At 41.1% G+C, this 19471-nt stretch overlaps 1 protein-coding gene across 5 annotated transcripts in view; it reads right to left on the bottom strand.

Annotated features, from left to right (window-relative positions):
- sptssa (serine palmitoyltransferase, small subunit A) overlaps positions 1-19471 on the bottom strand; it is a 164737-nt gene that overhangs the window by 127174 nt on the left and 18092 nt on the right. For 4 of the 5 annotated variants that reach the window (XM_078562822.1, XM_078562821.1, XM_078562823.1 and 1 more), the window contains exons 2-3: positions 10161-10297; positions 3372-4119 (exon numbers count right to left, since the gene is read on the bottom strand). In XM_078562822.1, the coding sequence (XP_078418948.1) occupies positions 4016-4119; positions 10161-10269 (213 nt within the window). In that variant the 5' untranslated portion in view covers positions 10270-10297 and the 3' untranslated portion in view covers positions 3372-4015. Of the gene's footprint in view, positions 1-3371; positions 4120-10160; positions 10298-19471 lie in introns of those variants that run through there. The other variant, XR_013579493.1, reaches the window with a different exon arrangement.

The raw sequence follows: 19471 nt of genomic DNA, 5'->3' as shown, positions 1-19471 counted from the left end.
GATCAGCTCCCCGCCCGCCAGAGATTGGGTCGGGCCCGCCCGCCCGACAGGCAGAAAATGCTGCTCGCGGAGTTTAGCAGCCAGTTGAGTCAACAACTTGCATCAATATTGCAAGTTACGGACTAGGGAGAGGAATCATTCAAATTGTACAATATAATGTGATTAATTCAGTCTTTATATGCACAATTCATTAGTTTCACAATCTATTTATGGATATAAAGAGAGCTGTCCTGATCAAATTTAAGAGCCTTTTTGGAGCACCCGAGAAAGAGAAAAAAAGATTTGAATTTACAAATTAGGGTTACCATATTCACAAAAATAATCTGGAAAAAAAGATGTAACTGTTATTTATAAAGGTTTACAGTAGCTTATCTGCAGTTTTGTTTATGAGCAGAATTAGGTGGAGTTTCTACAAATATAAAATCATGACTGTTGTTCATGTACATGTCCATCTTTCATAAAATACATTTGTTTGACTTTTTAAGCTAAAAACCAAGTCCGATATGATGCTCTATTGCTTTTGAACACGAGAGAGATCTCATGAAGATATAGTCAGTACAGTAACTAAAAGCAAACACCAGATGGGATTTGTTTTTAGATAAATGTTACTTCGATGTTAGTAACTATGGGCACACTAAGTTTGTCCATTAATAACGATCTATGATACGAGCACCAAAATGATCTAGAGTACGATTAGAAACCTGTAATATTTTGCAAAATTCATATTTTCTCTCCTTCAGGCTAGAGCCAACTATAAAGCAAGCTGTACATTAACTGCGTTAAAAAAACTTTACAGGCAAATAGCTGGATCTTATTTTGATGGATATTTTCTATACCTCAGATTACATGAATACACAACTTTGAGTTATTAAACTTTAAAACAGTTGTACACAACTGCTTAAATTTGCTACTACTCGAGTAATTAATTCAGAAGATTTTCTCTCACTCATTTGGCTCAAGGAAAATGCCCATAAGCAGTATTGAGATTCCAGAAATACCAGCCTTCAAAAGAGATAATGAACCCCACCATCTTAAGTGATATCCTCAAGGTCCTGTTGTGTGAACTCTCAAGCTTGGAATTGTTGGGGGGCTCAACTTTGCTAGAAGACCTACCTCAAGAATAAGCAGGTTGATGGATAGATGGGGATCACTTTCATCTTTACCACACAGGCAAGAACCTGGCAGAACAGATTTCTGGCCTGATTGCAATCTCATTGAAATCAATAGGAATTGCCACCACTCATTTCAAACAGTTGCAGTGTCAGGGTGATATTGTCATGTGACTAATTGTTACACTGCACTGCAGCATTTGCCCTCCTCTTCAATATCATATACATCCCTTAGGCCAAATGGCCTCCTTCTGTGTCATAAATAACTCAATGACTCTTCTCCCAGTTTCCCATCCACTCTAAATCCAATCCTTGATCATCCTGCAGTTTCTTCTCCCTCACTTTTTCCTCTAAAAGTTATTTTTTTCCAGCTGACCCAGAACCTACCCTCTCATTTCATTCCCCTTCAGCTTCTGACCATTGAATTAGCCCTCCTCGTATCCAAACTAGTTGATATTATGATTTCCATGAGGCCAAAAACTTAAAAGAAATACAAACTTTCGTATAAAAGCCAAAAGGATGACATGACGCGATTTCACGTTTAAGACTTTTACTGTAACAAGCAAACAATGTTGACTAAAGACTATTTGTGTAGGCAACTTATACTTTAAGCTATCAACAGAACTTTCCCCTTCTACTTTTAACACAACTGAAAATCCCACTTCACAATTATACTCTCTCTTCGGTAGACATTCAATTCTCCTGGAACCAGACCAAAGTGAGTCTTAGCTCCCAAGGGTTCACTTCTGATCTTTTCCTTTCCCAGCTAATACCTTTTAAACCCATAACTAACTTTCACAGTGCGGGTTCTCCTTGGAGTTTCGCCCTCTAGCTCAAGCTAGGTGAATCTTCCAGTCTCATTTAAATTCTCACAAATTTGTTACTTTCAATCCAAGCATGAGTTCTCACCCACATTCCTGGTCAGTAAACCATAAAGGTTTCTTGCTTCCAACTGTTCTCTTTCCAGATCCTGGCAGAGTAACTTGTCTGTGAGATTCACTGATATCTTTTCAGAGAACCTGTAACTCAATCTCACAATGACACTCTAAGGACTCTTTCTTCCTCTCAAAACCCATCCCAAATATGGCAATGTGAATCACATGGGCCTTGTATCTAGGCAGAAATGATCAGCTATTCTTTGGATTCCAACTCTATTCTATCTTGGAAGTAAATGGAGTTTAAAACATAACTGTTTACAACCTGACATTCTCAATACCTTCCTGGAACTTTGGAGACTAACAGTATAACCACTGTAAACATAAGTACTCTGCCATTGCCTCCAAGCGTGAACACCTTAGACCATCTTCCCAGCAAAACAACCCAAGCCTCCCTTTAATCTTTAACAGCCACGTCATCCAGACCTGTATTCAGGCAGACCTCGAAGCAAGTCATATGACCCTCTTCATTTTACCCTAAATTAAAGATACAGACTTAAAGCACAAAAATCTTAAACATATTTGTAGCTCATCTTAAAGGCTCCCTTTGCTCAAGTGCCATCCCAATCAATAAAAGGTTGTTGCTTGGTCTCACAGATGATCTGGCAAAGTTTTCTGAAATGTTTTTATTATTTTCAGAACTCTGCATCCCAATTGGTCAATCCAAATGACTTACCTCATTGGTTTGCTTGTCTGTGGTGCCTCAAAACCACTTCTAAGCAAATGAGGTAGTCTTTCCAAGCTCAGGCATTAGGGAATCTTGCACACTACATTTAGATATATGATTCAGCACTTGCCAGGACAAAATTATATGGAACAGTCTTAAAGAACTAAGGAAGTCTATTAAGCAACTTAGTCTGGTTGGCAACCCAGATGTTTTGTAAAATTGTAAAACAGCAAGGGATAACAGAAACTTGACATTTTTTCACCTAAGTAGCTGAGCTGCACTGGCAAGAGAAAGGAACACCGAGGAATATGGCTTTGTTTCTGCTGATTAAACAATAGCAGGAGCTTTTGTCAAGACATCATAATGGCCAACAACTAGTTTAACTGCTAAATTCAAATATCTGTTAGTATTTGTTCACTGAAGAAGTCATGCCTCCTTTTTGGTAAGAAGTGCAAACAGAATCCTGTAGCATGAGGAAGGGGTCTTTATGGACTCCTTTATCAGGAGTGGACATCAGAAGGTGTGCCATATTGTACTTCATCTTGTGTGTGAGGAATACTGTCAGAAGTAACACTGATAGCAGACAGACGTGTATTCCCCCACTTATAGGCTGAGTAGCAGCATATACTGGCCAGAATCATAAAATAAACCAAAACAATGGAAAGTCATCACAAGCATTTTATATTAGTATCAATTTTAGGACACCAAAAATATGACATCATTTGGAATTCTATACAAGTCTTACAGGTGGGCAACATTACTTTTCAAATGGTATTAAAAATGAAACATACTTCAAAATATGCATCTCATGAAAATTCCAATCAGGTCAATTGCCAAAAATTCAGAAAAGTTAAAAATTTGTTTCCTCAATACTCTGACAGTACCAAATATTTAATCAATTTTAGGTCCAAGTTATATTTGAATTACTTATATATATATATATATGGAATGCTTCACACTGACATTTTTTCAAAGATACAACTAAATGTATTCACAATGCAATGTGCACACTATTAAAGGCAAGCAAGTACAGTATTGATGTCAGTAACTATAATAATTAGATTAACAAACAAGGGCACCTTGTTATGCTGCAAGAATGCATATTAAAACAATAAATACAAAACCATGAAATACACTCCATTCTATTTTGATTTGCCACTTTTCAAGCTTTTACTTCCTTTATAATTCAATGGGGTTGGTCTTCAACAGCATTCTTGCCAGGCTATTGAGAAATAACCAATCATCGAGCAGGAACCTTATTTCTCCCTCCTGTATTTCTGGTCCTCATTCCTGGCTTAAGGCAGTCATTGGACAATCTCGAAGTAGTGCAATATTGCCATAATATGCTGAGGCATAAACACATAACCAGTGTATACAGCCATCCCAACAATAGATATCAATAGGGAGTCTGAAAGGTAAGGTTAAGGAATAGATTTTGATAAAAGCATTATCTGGTGTAAATTAGAATGGGATATTAACATTTTATAAATCAAAATATTGATTAGCTGCAGCTGGAAGCAAAAGTCTTGGAAACAAATTTCAAATAAATGTGACAGATGGACCACAAGCAATAAATAAAGTCATGCACTGTTAATGTTACTAACAGAAAACTGAATTTTGCTAGCTTCAGCTTGCTTGGGCTAGTTTTAAAGTCAAACATATTTTGACATAGAGATGTCTTTTAGAACACTATGCATACAGCCTGAAGTTTGAAAACGTTTGAAAAAGATATGCTTCAACAGTACAAATGTGCATATGCAAATATTTCGTGCACCACTGCAATGAGTGAAGTACAAATACGGTGGGAAATAAGAGGGAAATTAAACTATATTCTCAAATCAAAAACTCATTCCGCATTATACAAATTAAAAATCAGAACATAACAGAAAACTTCTCAAAGTTGGATGATGGTTTGGCAATTATCAAACCTATATACTTAAAGGTCCATGGTGTGTAGTACAAAATAAAGAAAATTGTTCCTGGAATTTCACCATAACTAAATTAACCAACCAGTTCAACCAAATGTTGACAATTACATGGGAGCATTCACTTATGTTTCATATAAAACCATGTGTATAATACTTAAGATAATGCATTAAAACGACATTGTCTTCCTAGTTGGGCATGCAGGTATCTTTATCCTAGTTCTGCTATTCAATGCGTAGACAGTCTGACTTTTTATCTACCCTTCTCTCTTCCCAAGGATGAATCTAGTTACACTTAAATGTCCTTTCCTCTCTTCTTCATGCACCCCAATGCCCCTTTACCAACTAGGAAAAATATACAAACTTGGTTTAATAAAAACTCATCCATTTAGCATACAGCACTGCATACTTTCACTGCAAATCTAAACCTTTTCTGCATCAATTCCCCTTGTATAATACAAATAATAATTTTCATTGTGGTTTCTTGGCTGTGACAGTTACAGAGTTGTCAGATATCCATTCACACTTATGCAACAATACTTTTTCTCTAAAGTTTTTTTTTAAATCTTTATTGTCAAAAACAGATTAACAAGTGACTTATTTCATTGCTATTTGAGGAATCATCTTGTATGGAAATTGTTGCGTGTTTTGCCTACAACACAAGTGACTTGCACAAACTTGGATACTAACAGTGCAAATTACTTTCTTGGAAGTATTTTTTTTATAATAAAGGTTTTTGCTATTTTAAATCCTGCAATGCAAAACAAGATCTGAAATGAGAAAAGAACATTCAGCCCATCAAGGATGGTTCATCCAGAATCTAGGGGTGGCTTTTTATTATGAACCACTCCACCTATCCAAATTGTTATTCAGCTACTTTAAAAGAAAAATAAAGTTCAGAAATTATTCAATGGGCTCACTCACACTAAATATACTTCTCCCTCCCAACCCCCTTCCCCAATTTCTTTTCCTGCTCTCCTGCACATTAATGCAGTTCCAAATTTTCATATATTGGCTGTCTAAAATTTTACTTATAAATTTAATAGGAGTACCAACTCTGATAAAATTAGTAACATTCCAAGTTAAATTTAAATGCTTCTAGAACTTTCAATGGGCTGAGAATCTTTTAAACTTACATTCATAACTGATCACTGATACATCACATTCAGTGAAAGTCCAAGTCCTAACACTATCTTCTGATTTTAATCAGATAGGTAATTTGCCACATTGCACCTAGGCACATATAAAGGTACTTTGTATTGACACAAAAGATGTGGTATGTTTATTCTAAGATAGTGTATTTTAATTTGTTGGCTTTCTCAAGATAGTTTGTAAAATCATGGCTTATAATTTGTGCATAATCTGCACTGTAAATTTTATAAAGTAGCCTTGTTCAATATTTATTTTAATATTCAAATATTCATTGGAAAATATATACATGCATCACAGGTTCATATGTTACCAAATCTAGTTTGTAGAAATGGACCAAAGGTCGCCTGCACATGGTCTCCCTTTGTCAAACAGAAAGAACTACGGGCATAGTTTCGAGGCATCTAATATTAGAAAGCACAGTAATTTTTGCAACATGTCAATTATCACAATCACCCTGCAACAATATTACAATAGCTACGAAGAGAAGCACGAGAGGAGCCGGGAGTTGAAGAGAAGCGCGAGAGGAGTTGGGAGTTGAGATTCTATAGACTCTGGAACAGTTCCTACAGATTGGAGGGTAGCTAATGTAACCCCACTATTTAAAAAGGGAGGTAGAGAGAAAACAGGGAATTATAGACCAATCAGCCTGACGTCGGTAGTGGGGAAAATTCTAGAGTTCATTATAAAAGATTTAATAGCTGAGCACTTGGAAAACAGTGGCAGAATCGGACAGAGTCAGCATGGATCTACGGAGGGGAAATCATGCTTGACAAATCTACTGGAATTTTTCGAGGATGCAACTAGTAGAGTTGATGAGGTGGAGTCAGTGGATGTGGTTTATTTGGACTTTCAGAAGGCTTTCGACAAAGTCCCACATAAGAGATTAGCGTGTAAAATTAAAGCACATGGGATTGCGGGGTAGTGTATTGAGATGGATTGAAAACTGGTTGGCAGACAGGAAATAAAGAGTAGGAATAAACGGGTCTTTTTCCGAATGGCAGGCAGTGACTAGAGGGGTACCGCAGGGATCGGTGCTGGGACCCCAGTTATTCACAACATATATTAATGATTTAGATGAGGGAACTAAATGTAATATCTCCAAATTTGCAAATGACACAAAGCTGGGCGGGAGGGTGAGCTGTGAGGAGGATGCTTTAAGGTGATTTGGACAAGCTGAGTGAGTTGGCAAATGCACGGCAGATGCAGTATATGGATAAATGTGAGGTTATCCACTTTGGTAACAAAAACAGGAAGGCAGGTTATCTGAATGGCTATAAATTGAGAGGGGGGAATGTGCAACGAGACCTGGGTGTCCTCGTACACCAGTCGCTGAAGGTAAGCATGCAGGCGGTAAAGAAGGCAAATGGTATGTTGGCCTTCATAGCGAGAGGATTTGAGTACAGGAGCAGGGATGTCTTGCTGCAATTATACAGGGCCTCGGTGAGACCATACCTGGAATATTGTGTGCAGTTTTGGTCTCCTTATCTGAGGAAGGATATTCTTGCTATAGAAGGAGTGCAGCGAAGGTTTACCAGACTGATTCCTGGGATGGCAGGGCTGACATATGAGGAGAGATTGAGTCGGTTAGGATTATATCCGCTGGAGTTCAGAAGAATGAGGGGGGATCTAACAGAAACCTATAAAATTCTAACAGGACTAGACAGGGTAGATGCAGGAAGGATGTTGCTGATGGTGGGGGAATCCAGAACCAGGGGTCACAGTCTGAGGATGAAGTGTCGGCTGGTTGGGGAAAGGGGAGAGTTGGCTAGTTGTGGGTTGGGGGGGAGAGAATCAGCTCTGTGAAGCAAAACATAAGAGCAAACCAACACCAAACACATCTTCCCATCACCTCCCGTCAGCATTCCATGGGGACCGTTCCCTCTGTGGCACCCTGGTCCAGTGCTCCATCACCCTTAACACCTCATTCCCTTCCCACGGCACCTTCTCATGCAATTGCAGGTGTAACACCTAACCCTTTACCTCCGCCCTCTTCACTATCCAAGGCCCCAAACATTCCTTCCAGGTGAAGCGATTCACTTGCACCTCCTTCAATTTACTCTACTGTATTCGTTGCTCATAATACAGTCTCCTCTACACTGGGGAGACCAAATGCAGACTGGGTGACTGCTTTGCAGAACACCTTCGCTCAATCCACAAGCGTGACCCCGACCTTCCCTTCGCTCGCCATTTAAATTTACTATCTTGTTCTTGTGCCCACATTTCGTCCTTGGCCTGCTGCAATGTTCCAGTGAAGCCCAATGCAAACTGGAGAAACAGCATCTCATCTCCCAATTAGGCACTTTACAGCCTTCTGGACTTAACATGGAGTTCAACAACTTCAGGCCACGACGATCTCCATTTTGATCTTTTTAAAAAAAAATTCCCAAGCCCCACCCCCTACAGGGCCATCTGTAACGTGTTCTTATGTTTTTCAGAGCGCTGACCCTTGTTCTGCTATTAACATATTCTGCTGTCTTACCTTTATGCCACTATTAGCACCTTCTTTGGTCTTTAACATTAATATTAACACTCTTCTTGTCTTGTGTCTATGTCATCTTTGTCAAATCTCTCCTGAACTCCCACTTATCCCTGACCTTCTATTTTTGCTCCACCTGCTCAACCACCCCCACCCCCCCAATAGTATAAAATCCATCACATTTCTACCTCTCTTCAGCTCAAAGAAGTCACATGGACTCAAAACGTTAACTCTGCATCATCTCCACAGATGCTGCCAGACCTGCTGAGTTTTTCCAGCATTTTCTGCTTTTATTTCTGCTTCCCACAATCCCAGACCAGAATACGTTACCAAGATTACAGTGATGCACATTAAAACTGTGCAAATGTTTGACTTTTCCTCCCCAAATGCAAGTTGTTTTTGCTCATTCTTGAATATCCACTATAAAAACCATTTAAGCAGCTAGTCCAACTTGTTCTTCATTATCTATCCAGCTGACCCAGAATATCTTGAAGACATCTGATGTTTAAACTGTCAAATTTATCTTCTGTAGTCTGCATCAGCCCCTTAAAGCCAAGTTGATAACATTGGTGTTATGTATGCCAATAGTCATAATTTTTGTTTCTTCAGACAAATATTTAGTCTGATTTTGTTACCCAATTTTGCTGATGGCAGCATTTTCTTACAACATAAAAATCTGCATTTGGTTTCCTGTTATTCAGAAGTTTAAATTACCAGTAGCTCTCTCAAGACTCTCCATACGAGATCCACTGTTGTTTTTCGTTCTGAAGAAGGAGGTTGGGAATCCAGTTACAGTTCTACCTTGTGTGCAGTTGGTGCGCCACTATTCTGCAACCTCTGATATATCAATAAAGCTCAAAACGCATACAATGTATTAAATATTTTTAAAAGCCTAACCGAAGTTATAGTAGAACAGTGCTGCTTAAAACACACAACATTTACACCTCATTAGAAACAGCTGAAGGCCATCACATTCCTGTTGGGCAGTGTTTTAGGGCATAAAATGCCAACATAGCAAACTAGTGGAATAGATCAGAATCTCCTTTTAAGTTGGAGAAAGTCAAGGTTTGAGACAAGTAAGGGAAAACAGGATTTAACACTACTGGAATAGCTAAGAGGTTAGCTAAAATAAAGCGAAACTATCCAAGGAGAAAGGGAAAGAAAGAGGGAATAAGCTAATGAGAGATGGGATTAGGGGCATAAAAAAAATGAGCACAGCAGTAAACAAAATAAGTTTATTGTTCAAAAAAATTTAGAATTAAGAGTTACACAGAGCATTCAAAACAGAATCAGAGTTAGAACCATTGCCTATGGAGGAATGGGCTAGAATAACGTAACCAAGATGCTGTTTAAGTTTCAGTAAGACTGAACTTAATATTCCTAGTTCTAACATTTCAAGAGACATAGGGAGTCAAAAAAAGTGGCAATGTGACCGTATTGGTAAAGGAATCTAATAAAGGGCTAACACATAAGAATTCACTGGAAGCTGTGTTAAATCTGAATACATAAAGATTGTCAAGACATAGGAATGATTGAGTAGCAGGGACCCAATTATGACCCAGATGATGACCAGCTATGTATAAATGGCAATACTGTATACTGGGAACCTCCACCGCAAACTGGAACAGTGAATGCAATGCAAAGCAAATACAGTTGCACTTGCAAACATTAAACCTATGCTGCACAACCTGCAACAAAGTATATTTAGGGAAAACATGGATTCTGTTTGTTAGATTTAATTGGTAATTTACCCATGTTGAAAACTCTGTATAAATTGCTCCTTGCTCTTAACCTTTACTAACTGTGGCCTTGTAGCACTCTCATATAATGGTTAACTCCAACAACCATCCCCTGCAACAACAAAAACAAAATGATAAACACACATTAAAAGGATACTGAATATGGTCCTTTCCCAGGGCTCTAACATGTACAGTGCTGTAATCAACAGATACTGGTAGTAAAGCCAAGACATCTGCTTCCATGCCGTTCCCAGCGCCATGGTCATTGGTTTGGTTTCCTCCAAAAACTGCAAGCTAGAAAGAACACAGACATGTCATTAGTCATTATCCCTTTCTTTATTGGGACAATGGCTATTTCCTGGAAAAACAGCAACATCTCTCTTTAATCCAAAATGTAAATTCCCAGGGTGGGAAATTCTTTGCATGAAGCCAAACAAAGAAATGGAAAGAGCTTAAGCTATTCACACTGCAATGTCATCTGCCTGGCATGATTACTTTGGTGAAAATTCATGAGTTAGTCACAGTAAAAATGTCAATTAACGGAACAGTAAAAATCAGGTATGTTTTGTAGTGGCCAAATTACAATTTGCTATGTTTTTATGCTATATTTTTATACAAACAAAAGCACCAGTCCATTTATGTTCTGAAGACATTAGTACTGTTTGTGCAGTGGTGGTATGGCTCATATCTCCAAATTACACCTTGGTGTGCCCCCTTACTCCTCTAGCACCACTTCTCTTTTGAGTATCTCACCTTGTTCCATCCCTCTCACCTGTCTTTTAAAATCCTAGCTCTCTACTGCCCATCCAAGTACCATGCTTATTTTCCCAACAAGCTATCTTCACTGTTTTCCTCCCTCAGCCTCTGCACCAAGTGATTTCTCAATCTCGGTCGTTTCAACCTCAAATGCAATCTATGTTCTCTCTCCTGAGTTCACTATGCTCCTATCCTCCCTTATTTCTCCCAACCATGTAAACTCACCAACCTGTATTCAGGGTCACCTCCTGGACCTTGTCATCTCACTTCGCCTCGCTACTCCCGTCGTAGTAACTATTGATAAAGTAATCTCTGATCACTTACTTGATTTCCTCTCCACACAAGCTCCAGCCCTCCTGAACGTATGTCCTTCTGTATTCACCCCTGGGAAAAAGCTTCCAATTCACTTATAACTGCACTTTAAAAAGTCCAACTGTTTGCCCTTTGCTCTTCCATTCACTGCAACATTTCTGCAGCTATCAATCTACTCAATCATAAGATGAAAGCAAAATACTGCGGATGCTGGAAATCTTAAATAAAAACAAAAAATGCTGGAAAAACTCAGCAGGTCTGGCAGCATCTGTGGAGAGAGAAACAGAGTTAACATTTTGAGTTCGTACGACCGAAGAGTCATACAGACTCGATACATTAACTCTGTTTCTCTCTCCACAGATGCTGCCAGACTGAGTTTTTCCAGCATTTTCTGTTTGTATTACTACTCAATCATAACCTCACCTTCAAAGCCCTAATTCCCTCTATTACAAACCATTACCCTTTCTTAAGATTACCCTTTCATTACCCTCTCTCTTCAGATCGAGCTCTGAAGAGTCATATGGACTCGAAATGTTAATTCTGTTTTTCTCTCCACAGATGCTGCCAGACCTGAGTTCTTCCAGCATTTCTGTGTTTATTTCACCCTTTCCCCACCTGGCCGCCTCCCCAGTATGGCCCTCCTCTGCACTCTACCTAAAGTCCAAGGGACACATATTCGAATGTTTATGTGGACCAACCACTGGCAGATCTGGCTGAACCACATAAAACAATATCAGGTCCTGCTCTTACCAGCCAAATCTGCTCACTATCCAGGGTCATCCTAGGATGCAAAGATAACCCCAGCTGTTTATCTCTACTGCAAACCATCTTGTTAAAGCCTCCCCTCAGGTAATGTCTATCCTGTCAACTGATTCAAACACAAGCTCTCAGATTTCTTTAGCATGAAGAGTCAGACCATTCGATTAGCTGCCATTTCCCTCCCTTCCCGAGCTCACCGGGCCAAAGTTCCTCTATGCTTCTCCCCATGCCCTAGCCATGACCTTGATTCTTTTTCTAGTTTTATTCAGTCTTCCCTCAAATGCTCTCTAGGCTCATCTTGTCCACCTATTGTTCTCTCATCCCTATTCCCACGAAGCTACTGACTACCCAACTTCTCTTCCTGGTTCCCATGTTAGCTGACATTGTTAACAGTTCTCTCTCCTCAGGTACTGTTTCCTTCCTCAAAAAAACAAACCCCGATCTCCACTCTTGCAAATGACTAGCCCAATGTCCAAACTTCCTTTCCGCTCCAAAGTCTTCAAGATGTCACCTCTGGAATCTGTGCCTACTTTTCCCAGAACTCCATGTTTGAATCTCTCTAAATCAGATTTCCACCCAAGCTACGGTAGTGAAATGGCTCCTAACAGTCAAAAATGACATGCAGTGTGTCTATCTCTCTTTGTCTTTTTCGACCTATCTATAGCCTTTGGGAAGGTTGACTACGTCATCCTCATATAACACCTCTCCATCAACGTCCAGTTGGGTGGGACTGAATTAACCTGGTTCCATTCTTATCTATCTAATCATATCCAGAGTACAACTTGTTATGACTTTTCTTTCTGCTCCCACACAGTTACCTCTGGATCATGTGTCCCCTTGGATCCCTCTCATCTACATGCTGCCCGTACGCAACACCATCCAAAAACACAGCATCAGTTTACACATGTACACTGACAACGCCCAGCTCTATTTCACCACCACCTCCCTTGACCCCTTCACTGTCTCTAGATCTTCAGATTGTTAATCCGACATACAGTACTGGATGAGCAGAAATTTCCTGCAACTAAATATTGAGAAGGCTGAAGCCATTGGCTATGACTCCTGCCACAAACTCTCCACTGGGTCCATCCCTCTCCCTGACAACTGTCTGATGCTAATCCAAGCTGTTCAAAGCCTTGCAGTCATATTTAACACCAAGGTGAGTTTCCTATCACATATCCTGCACTAAAAAGCCTATTCCCACCTGTGTATCACATATCCTGCATGAAAAAGCCTATTCCCACCTGTGATTCCAACCCAGTCTTAGCTCACCTGTTGCTAAAACGCTCACCCAGGCCTTCGTAACCTATAGCTTCAACTATTCCAATGCACTCCTGGCTGGTCGCCCATGTTCTACTCTCTCTGAACTTGGCATCACACAAAAATCTGCTGCCCGTGTCCTAACTTGCACCAAGTGCCATTCACCCATCACCCCTTCCTCACCTCCCAGTTAAACAACATCTCAATTTTTGAATTCTCAATCTTGCTTTCAAATCTATGGCCTCACCTCTCCATATCTCTGTAACCTTCTCCAGTGCCACAACCAATAGCGACTTATAATTTATATGGCATATTTAATGTAATGAAACGTCCCAAGGTGCTTAACAAGGGTACTGTAAAGCATAGTGCGTCACTGAGCCACATAAGGAAATATTAGAGTCAGATGACCAAAAGCTTGGTCAAAGAGGAAAGTTTTAAGGAGTGCCTTAAAGGAAGAAAGCGAGAGAGGGAGAGAGAGTTATAGGGAAGAAATTCTCCAAGACATTTGTCCTCTAATTCTGGCCTCTTGAGCACCCTGATCTTAATTGCCCCACCTTTGGTGTCCTTCAGCTGCCTGGGCCCCAAACTCTGGGATTCCAAGACAAAACTTCAGCACCTTTCTCCAGGAAGGGGGGGGGGGGGTTGGCTGACAGGGTGGCGGGAGTGGATAAGGGGAGGGTGACCGAGGCAGAGAGTGGTGGTTTGGGGGGAATGGGTGGGCCCGGGCGGGGGGGGGGGTGTGGTGGGAGAAACGGTAGCCGGGTGGGGGAAGGATGGTGAGGTCAGATCAGGGGTCAGGTAGAGGAGTTTTTTTTGGGGGGGGGGGTCGGAGTAGTAGGAGGGGGTGGAGGGGGGTCGAGCAGGTGTCAGGGTAGGTCAATTTCTTAGATACCCAGGAGTTAGACTAGAAATTTTCGGTCTAACAATTCCTGGGTAACTGTCCAGGTAGGTAAATCGGAACTGTCGAAGTCTCCTACTCAGAGTTGGAGACTTTTACAGAGGGTCCTGGGAATCAGAGGAATTTCCGATTGGAAGCTCAAACCTCATGGGCAATTCCCATGTGTTGGAACTTTCAAGAGTTTTTTGAGGAGGAGTGTGATTACAGCAGGTGTGAACAAGTCAGAGACAGTGGTCGAGGAAAGGGCACCATGAACAATATTATCCAAAATGTGGGCGGCAGGATTTCGGTGCTCAGCAGTTTGGTGGGAACAGGGTGAGCAAGTAACAAGTAGATCTCATGGACAAGATGAGCTCAGAGAGAGTATGAGGGGAGATAGGAGACAAAAATATGAGTTCAGGGCTAGAGCAGGGAGGAATCTTTGGCAAGTTCAGTCTGGTGTGCTAGAGGAAAGGAGGGAAATCGTACAGGCAGCTCTACTAAGATTGAATAGTCTCAACCTTAGTGGCAAAGAAATCAATGAGTTCCTAGCACTTGTCGTTGGAGACAAGAGTGGAGGTGGTACAGAAAGGTTTAAGAAGATGGTTTATAGTGAAGAAGGGAAGCCAGGGTTTATCTTTGCATTCCAGGATGATCCTAAAACAGTGAGTAGTTTTGGCAGAAGACAGCAGGATCCAACAGCATCAGTGTGTGGTCCAGCCAGGTCTGACAATGCATGGCTAAGCCAGTTGTCTGCCATTAATGTTCAAGTCTGTGACTCTTGGTCTCAAGGAAGTGGAGCCTTACCAGTAGAATGACTAGGGTGAGAGAGAGTAAGGGTTTTAGTAGGGGTAAAGGCAGAGGTGGGAATGGAAATGCAACGAGCTGCAGAAATGTCACGATGAATGAAGAACCAAAGGCTAGACAGTTGCGAATTTGAAAGTGCCATTCTAAGTGATTTGGGGTAAGAGTTTTTCCCAGAACCAGGTATAGAAGAATGTAGCTTGGGGTGCGGGGGAGAGGGGGGGTCGGGGGGGTTGCGGGGGAGAAGTGGGCCACGGGGGAGAGGGGGCCCCGCGGGGGAGAGGGGGCCCCGCGGGGGAGAGGGGGCCCCGCGGGGGAGAGGGGGCCCCGCGGGGGAGAGGGGGGGCCGCGGGGGAGAGGGGGGGCCGCGGGGGAGAGGGGGGGCCGCGGGGGAGAGGGGGGGCCGCGGGGGAGAGGGGGGGCCGCGGGGGAGAGGGGGGCCCGCGGGGGGGCCGCGGGGGAGAGGGGGGCCGCGGGGGAGAGGGGGGGCCGCGGGGGAGAGAAAGAGAGAAGAGGGGAGAAAGAGAGAAGAGGGGAGAAAGAGAGGGAGGGAGGAGAAAGGGTAAGAAAAGGAATCGAGAGAGAGGCAAAAGAAAGTAAGAATAAACTTCGAACAATAATTAAAATTTGAAGGAATAACACTTGTCAAAGTTAATTTTCAGTGCCAGAGAAGTTGCTTAACAGTAATTAAGACATAGCACACCTTTTAAAATTCACTTACAATTCAACACACATGCTCGAACTTGAGCCTTAGATTAATGGTTTGCAATTCAGCAAGTGGAATATGTTACTGTGCAAGATTTGGGAAGATGTGGTAAATCAAAGGGCGGAGCCACGGCAAGAGAGGAAGGTACTAATATGGGAAATGATAAACAGACCGTGACAGGAGGGGGCAAATCTAAGAGTAAATCAGCAGATAAGGCTAGAAGTTACAAAAATAATAAAAGGACAAAATTAAAGGCTCTGTAACTGAATGCATGTAGCATTCTAAACAAAACAAATTAACTTATAGTGCAAACAGAAATAAGTAAGTACGATCTGATAGCCATTGCAGAGACATGGCTGCAGGATACCATAGATTAGGGTCTGAATATTGAAGGGTACATGACATTTAGGAAGGACAGGAAGCTAGGAAAAGATGGGAGGGGTGGCTCTGTTAATTAATGATGGTAATGGCACAGTACAGAGGGATTGATCTAAGTTCAGGAAACCACGATGTTTGGGTAGAGATGACCAACGATAAAGGCATGGAGTTACTTGTGGGACTTGTGGATAGGCCCCCTAACAGTAATCATATGGTAGGGCAGTGTATAAAGGAGAAATAACGGGAGCTTGTCAAAAAGGTACAGCGATAATCATGGGAGATTTTAATCTACATATAGGCTGGAAAAATCAGTCGGGCAAAGGTAGCATAGATGAGGAGTTCATGTAATGTTATTGGGGTAGTTTCTTAGAACAGCACATTCTGACGCTAACCAGAGAGCAGACTATACTAGACCTGCTACTGTGCAACAAGATAGGATTGAATAATGACCTCATGGTGAAGGCACCCTGAGGGAGCAGCGATCATATGATGATTGAATTTTACATTTAGTTTGAGGGACAGAAGAGTGGGTCTAAGACTAGTACTTTAAACTTAAATAAGGGCAATTATGAGAGCATGAAAGCAGAGCTAGCTAGTGAACTGGCAAATTTGGTTAAGGGATAGGTCAAAGATATGCAGTGGCAGACATTTAAAGGGATATTTCAGAATACACAGAATAGATAAATTCCAACAAGAAAGAAAAATTCCAAGGGGAGGACCCACCATCTGTGGTTAATGAAAACTATTAAAGATAGTGTCAAACAAAGAGAAAGCATATCATTGTGCAAAGATGGGTGGCAGGTCAGAAGATTGGATATAATATAAAAGACAGCAAAGAATGGCTAAAATATTATTAAGGAGGGAAAAATTAGATGAGATAAAGCTAGCTAGAAATATAAAGACAGATAGTAAGAGGTTGTACAGGTACTTTAAAAAGAGTTAACAAAGTGAGCGCTTGTCCTATAAAAAGTGAGTCTGGGAATTAATAATGGGAAATAAGGAGATGGCAGATGTATTTTGCAATAGTGTTCAGTATAGAGAACACAAGTAACATCCCAGAAATAGCTGTAAATCAAGAAATGGAAGAGAGAGAGGAACTCAAGAAAATTACAATCACCAGAGAAGTGGTACTGAGCAAACTGTTGGAGCTGCGGGCTGACAGGTCCCTGGGGCTCAATGGACTTCATCCTAGGGTCTTAAAAGTGTTTAGTGATTTAGCTGATGCATTGGTTTTAATTTTCCAAAATTCCCTAGATTCGGAGAAGGTTCCATTAGATTGGAAAATAGCAAATCTAACTCCTTTATTCAAAAAGGGAGGGAGGCAGAAAGCAGGAAACTACAAGCCAGTTAGCTTAATATGTCATAGGGAAAATGTTAGAAGGTATTATTAAAGAGATTATAGCAAGGCACTTAAATAAATTCAAGTTAATCAGGCAGAGTCAACATGGTTTTGAGAGGGGGAAACCGTGTTTAACCAATTTATTGGAGTTCTTTGAAGTAGTAACACGTGCTATGGATAAAGGGGAACCGGTGGATGTACTGTACTTAGATTTCCAGAAGGCATTTAATAAGATGGCACATCAAAGGTTATTGCGGAAAATAAAAGCTCATGGTGTAGAGAGTAACATATTGGCATGGATAGAAGATTGGCTAGCTAACAGGGTACAGAGTAGGCTTAAATGGGTCATTTTCTGGTTGGCAAGATGTAACAAGTGGTATGTCACAGGGATCAGTGCTGGGGCCTCAAATTTTTACAATTTATATAAAGGATTTGGACGAAGGGGCCGAAGGTATGGTGGCTATATTTGCTGATAACACAATGATAGGTAAGAAAGTAGGTTGTGTAAAGGATATAAGGAGGCTACAAAGGGATATAGATAGGTTAAGTGAGTGGGAAAAGATCTGGCAAATGGAGTATAAAGTGGGAAAATGTGAAATTGTCCATTTTGGCAGGAAGAATAAAAAAGCATATTATCTAAATGGTGAGAGAGTACAGAGCTCTGAGATGCAGAGGGATCTGGGTGTCCTAGTGCATGAATCACAAAAGATTAGTATGCAGGTACAGCAAGTAATTAGGAAAGGTAGTAGAAGAGTTTGTTCATTGCAAGGAAAATTGAATACAAAAGTAGGGAGGTTATGCTTCAGTTATACAGGACATTAGTGAGACCACAAATGGAGTATTGTGTACCGTATTGGGCTCCTCATTTAAGGAAGGATGTAAATGCTTTGGAAGCAGTTCAAAGGAGGCTTAAGGCTAACAGCTGGAATGGGCAAGTGGTGGACAGGTTAGGCTTGTATCCACTAGAGATTAGAAGAGTAAGAGGCCACTTGATTGAAACATAAGATCCTGAGGGTTCTTCACAGGGTGGATGTGAAAAGGATATTTGTTCTTGTGGGAGAATCTAGAACTAGGGGTCACTGTTTAAAAATAAGGGGTCGCCCATTTAAGACAGAGATGAGGAGAACTTTTTTTCCTCTCAGAGGGTTGACTGTCTTTGGAACTCTCTTCCTCAAAAGGCGGTGCAAGCAAAGTCTTTAAATATTTTTAAGGCAGGGGTCGATAGATTCTTGATAAGCAAGGGGGTGAAAGGTTTTTTGGGGGAGGCAGAAATGTGGAGTTGAGGTTACATTCAGATCAGCCATGATCTTATTGAATGGCGGAGCAGGCTCAAGGGACCAAGTGGCCTACTCCTGCTTCTAATTTGTATATTCATGTGTAAGACTATATGGAAATGAATTTTTTTTCACAATTCCAAGATTATTTTTTCTTAAAAATAGATTATCGACATGTCATTAGCTAATCTGCCTTAATTCAGAAATTATATAATTTTTGTTCACAAGATAGTGAAATATTAGTCATTCATGAACTTTGGTATCAAGCTAATAGCTAGGTTTTTCACTTCATGTCTGCCATTTGTTTTTGACAGAACTGGGGCAACCCAAGACAGAAAGGATATTGCTGCATTCCCTCTTCCCTGCTGTTTTCCACAGGCCAGTTATGGCAGCAAAAACTATATGTCAGGACATGGACAGGTGTATGCTAAAGACATGCAGTAGAAGGAAACACAGCCATAGCCATCTTTCTACCCATCTGCACTGCAGGATCACTGGATGCAGAGGCAGCCCATTTCACCACAAAATGGCAACAAAACAAGCAGTGTGATAAAACTGGAAGAGTGTCTGTGCAAGTGTTTCCAGAAGATGGCCCTGAACAGAAGAGTTTCTTGAAAAATGTACACACTATTTCCAGGCAATAATCTTTTTTGCAATCTCCTTCAGATGTCCCCAGCGTCACAGATGCCAGTCTTTAGCCAACTCGATTCACTCCACGTGACAGCAAGAAATGGCTGAAGGCACTGGACACTGCAAAGGCTATGGGCCCTGGCAATATTCTGGCAATACAACTGAGGACTTCAGTTCCAGAACTTGCTGCACCCCTAGCCAAGCTATTCCAGTACAGCTACAACATTGACATCCACCCGCCATTGTAGTAAATTGCCCAGGCATGTCCTGTACACAAAAAGCAGGACAAATCCAACCCAACCAATTACCGCCCCATCACTCTATTCCCAATCATCAGTAAAGTAATGGAAGGGGTCATCAACAGTGCTACCAA

Source organism: Cetorhinus maximus, chromosome 18, assembly GCF_964194155.1.
Source record: "Cetorhinus maximus chromosome 18, sCetMax3.hap1.1, whole genome shotgun sequence".
NCBI classification, from domain to species: domain Eukaryota; kingdom Metazoa; phylum Chordata; class Chondrichthyes; order Lamniformes; family Cetorhinidae; genus Cetorhinus; species Cetorhinus maximus.
This window is presented reverse-complemented; position numbering and strand designations above follow the sequence as displayed.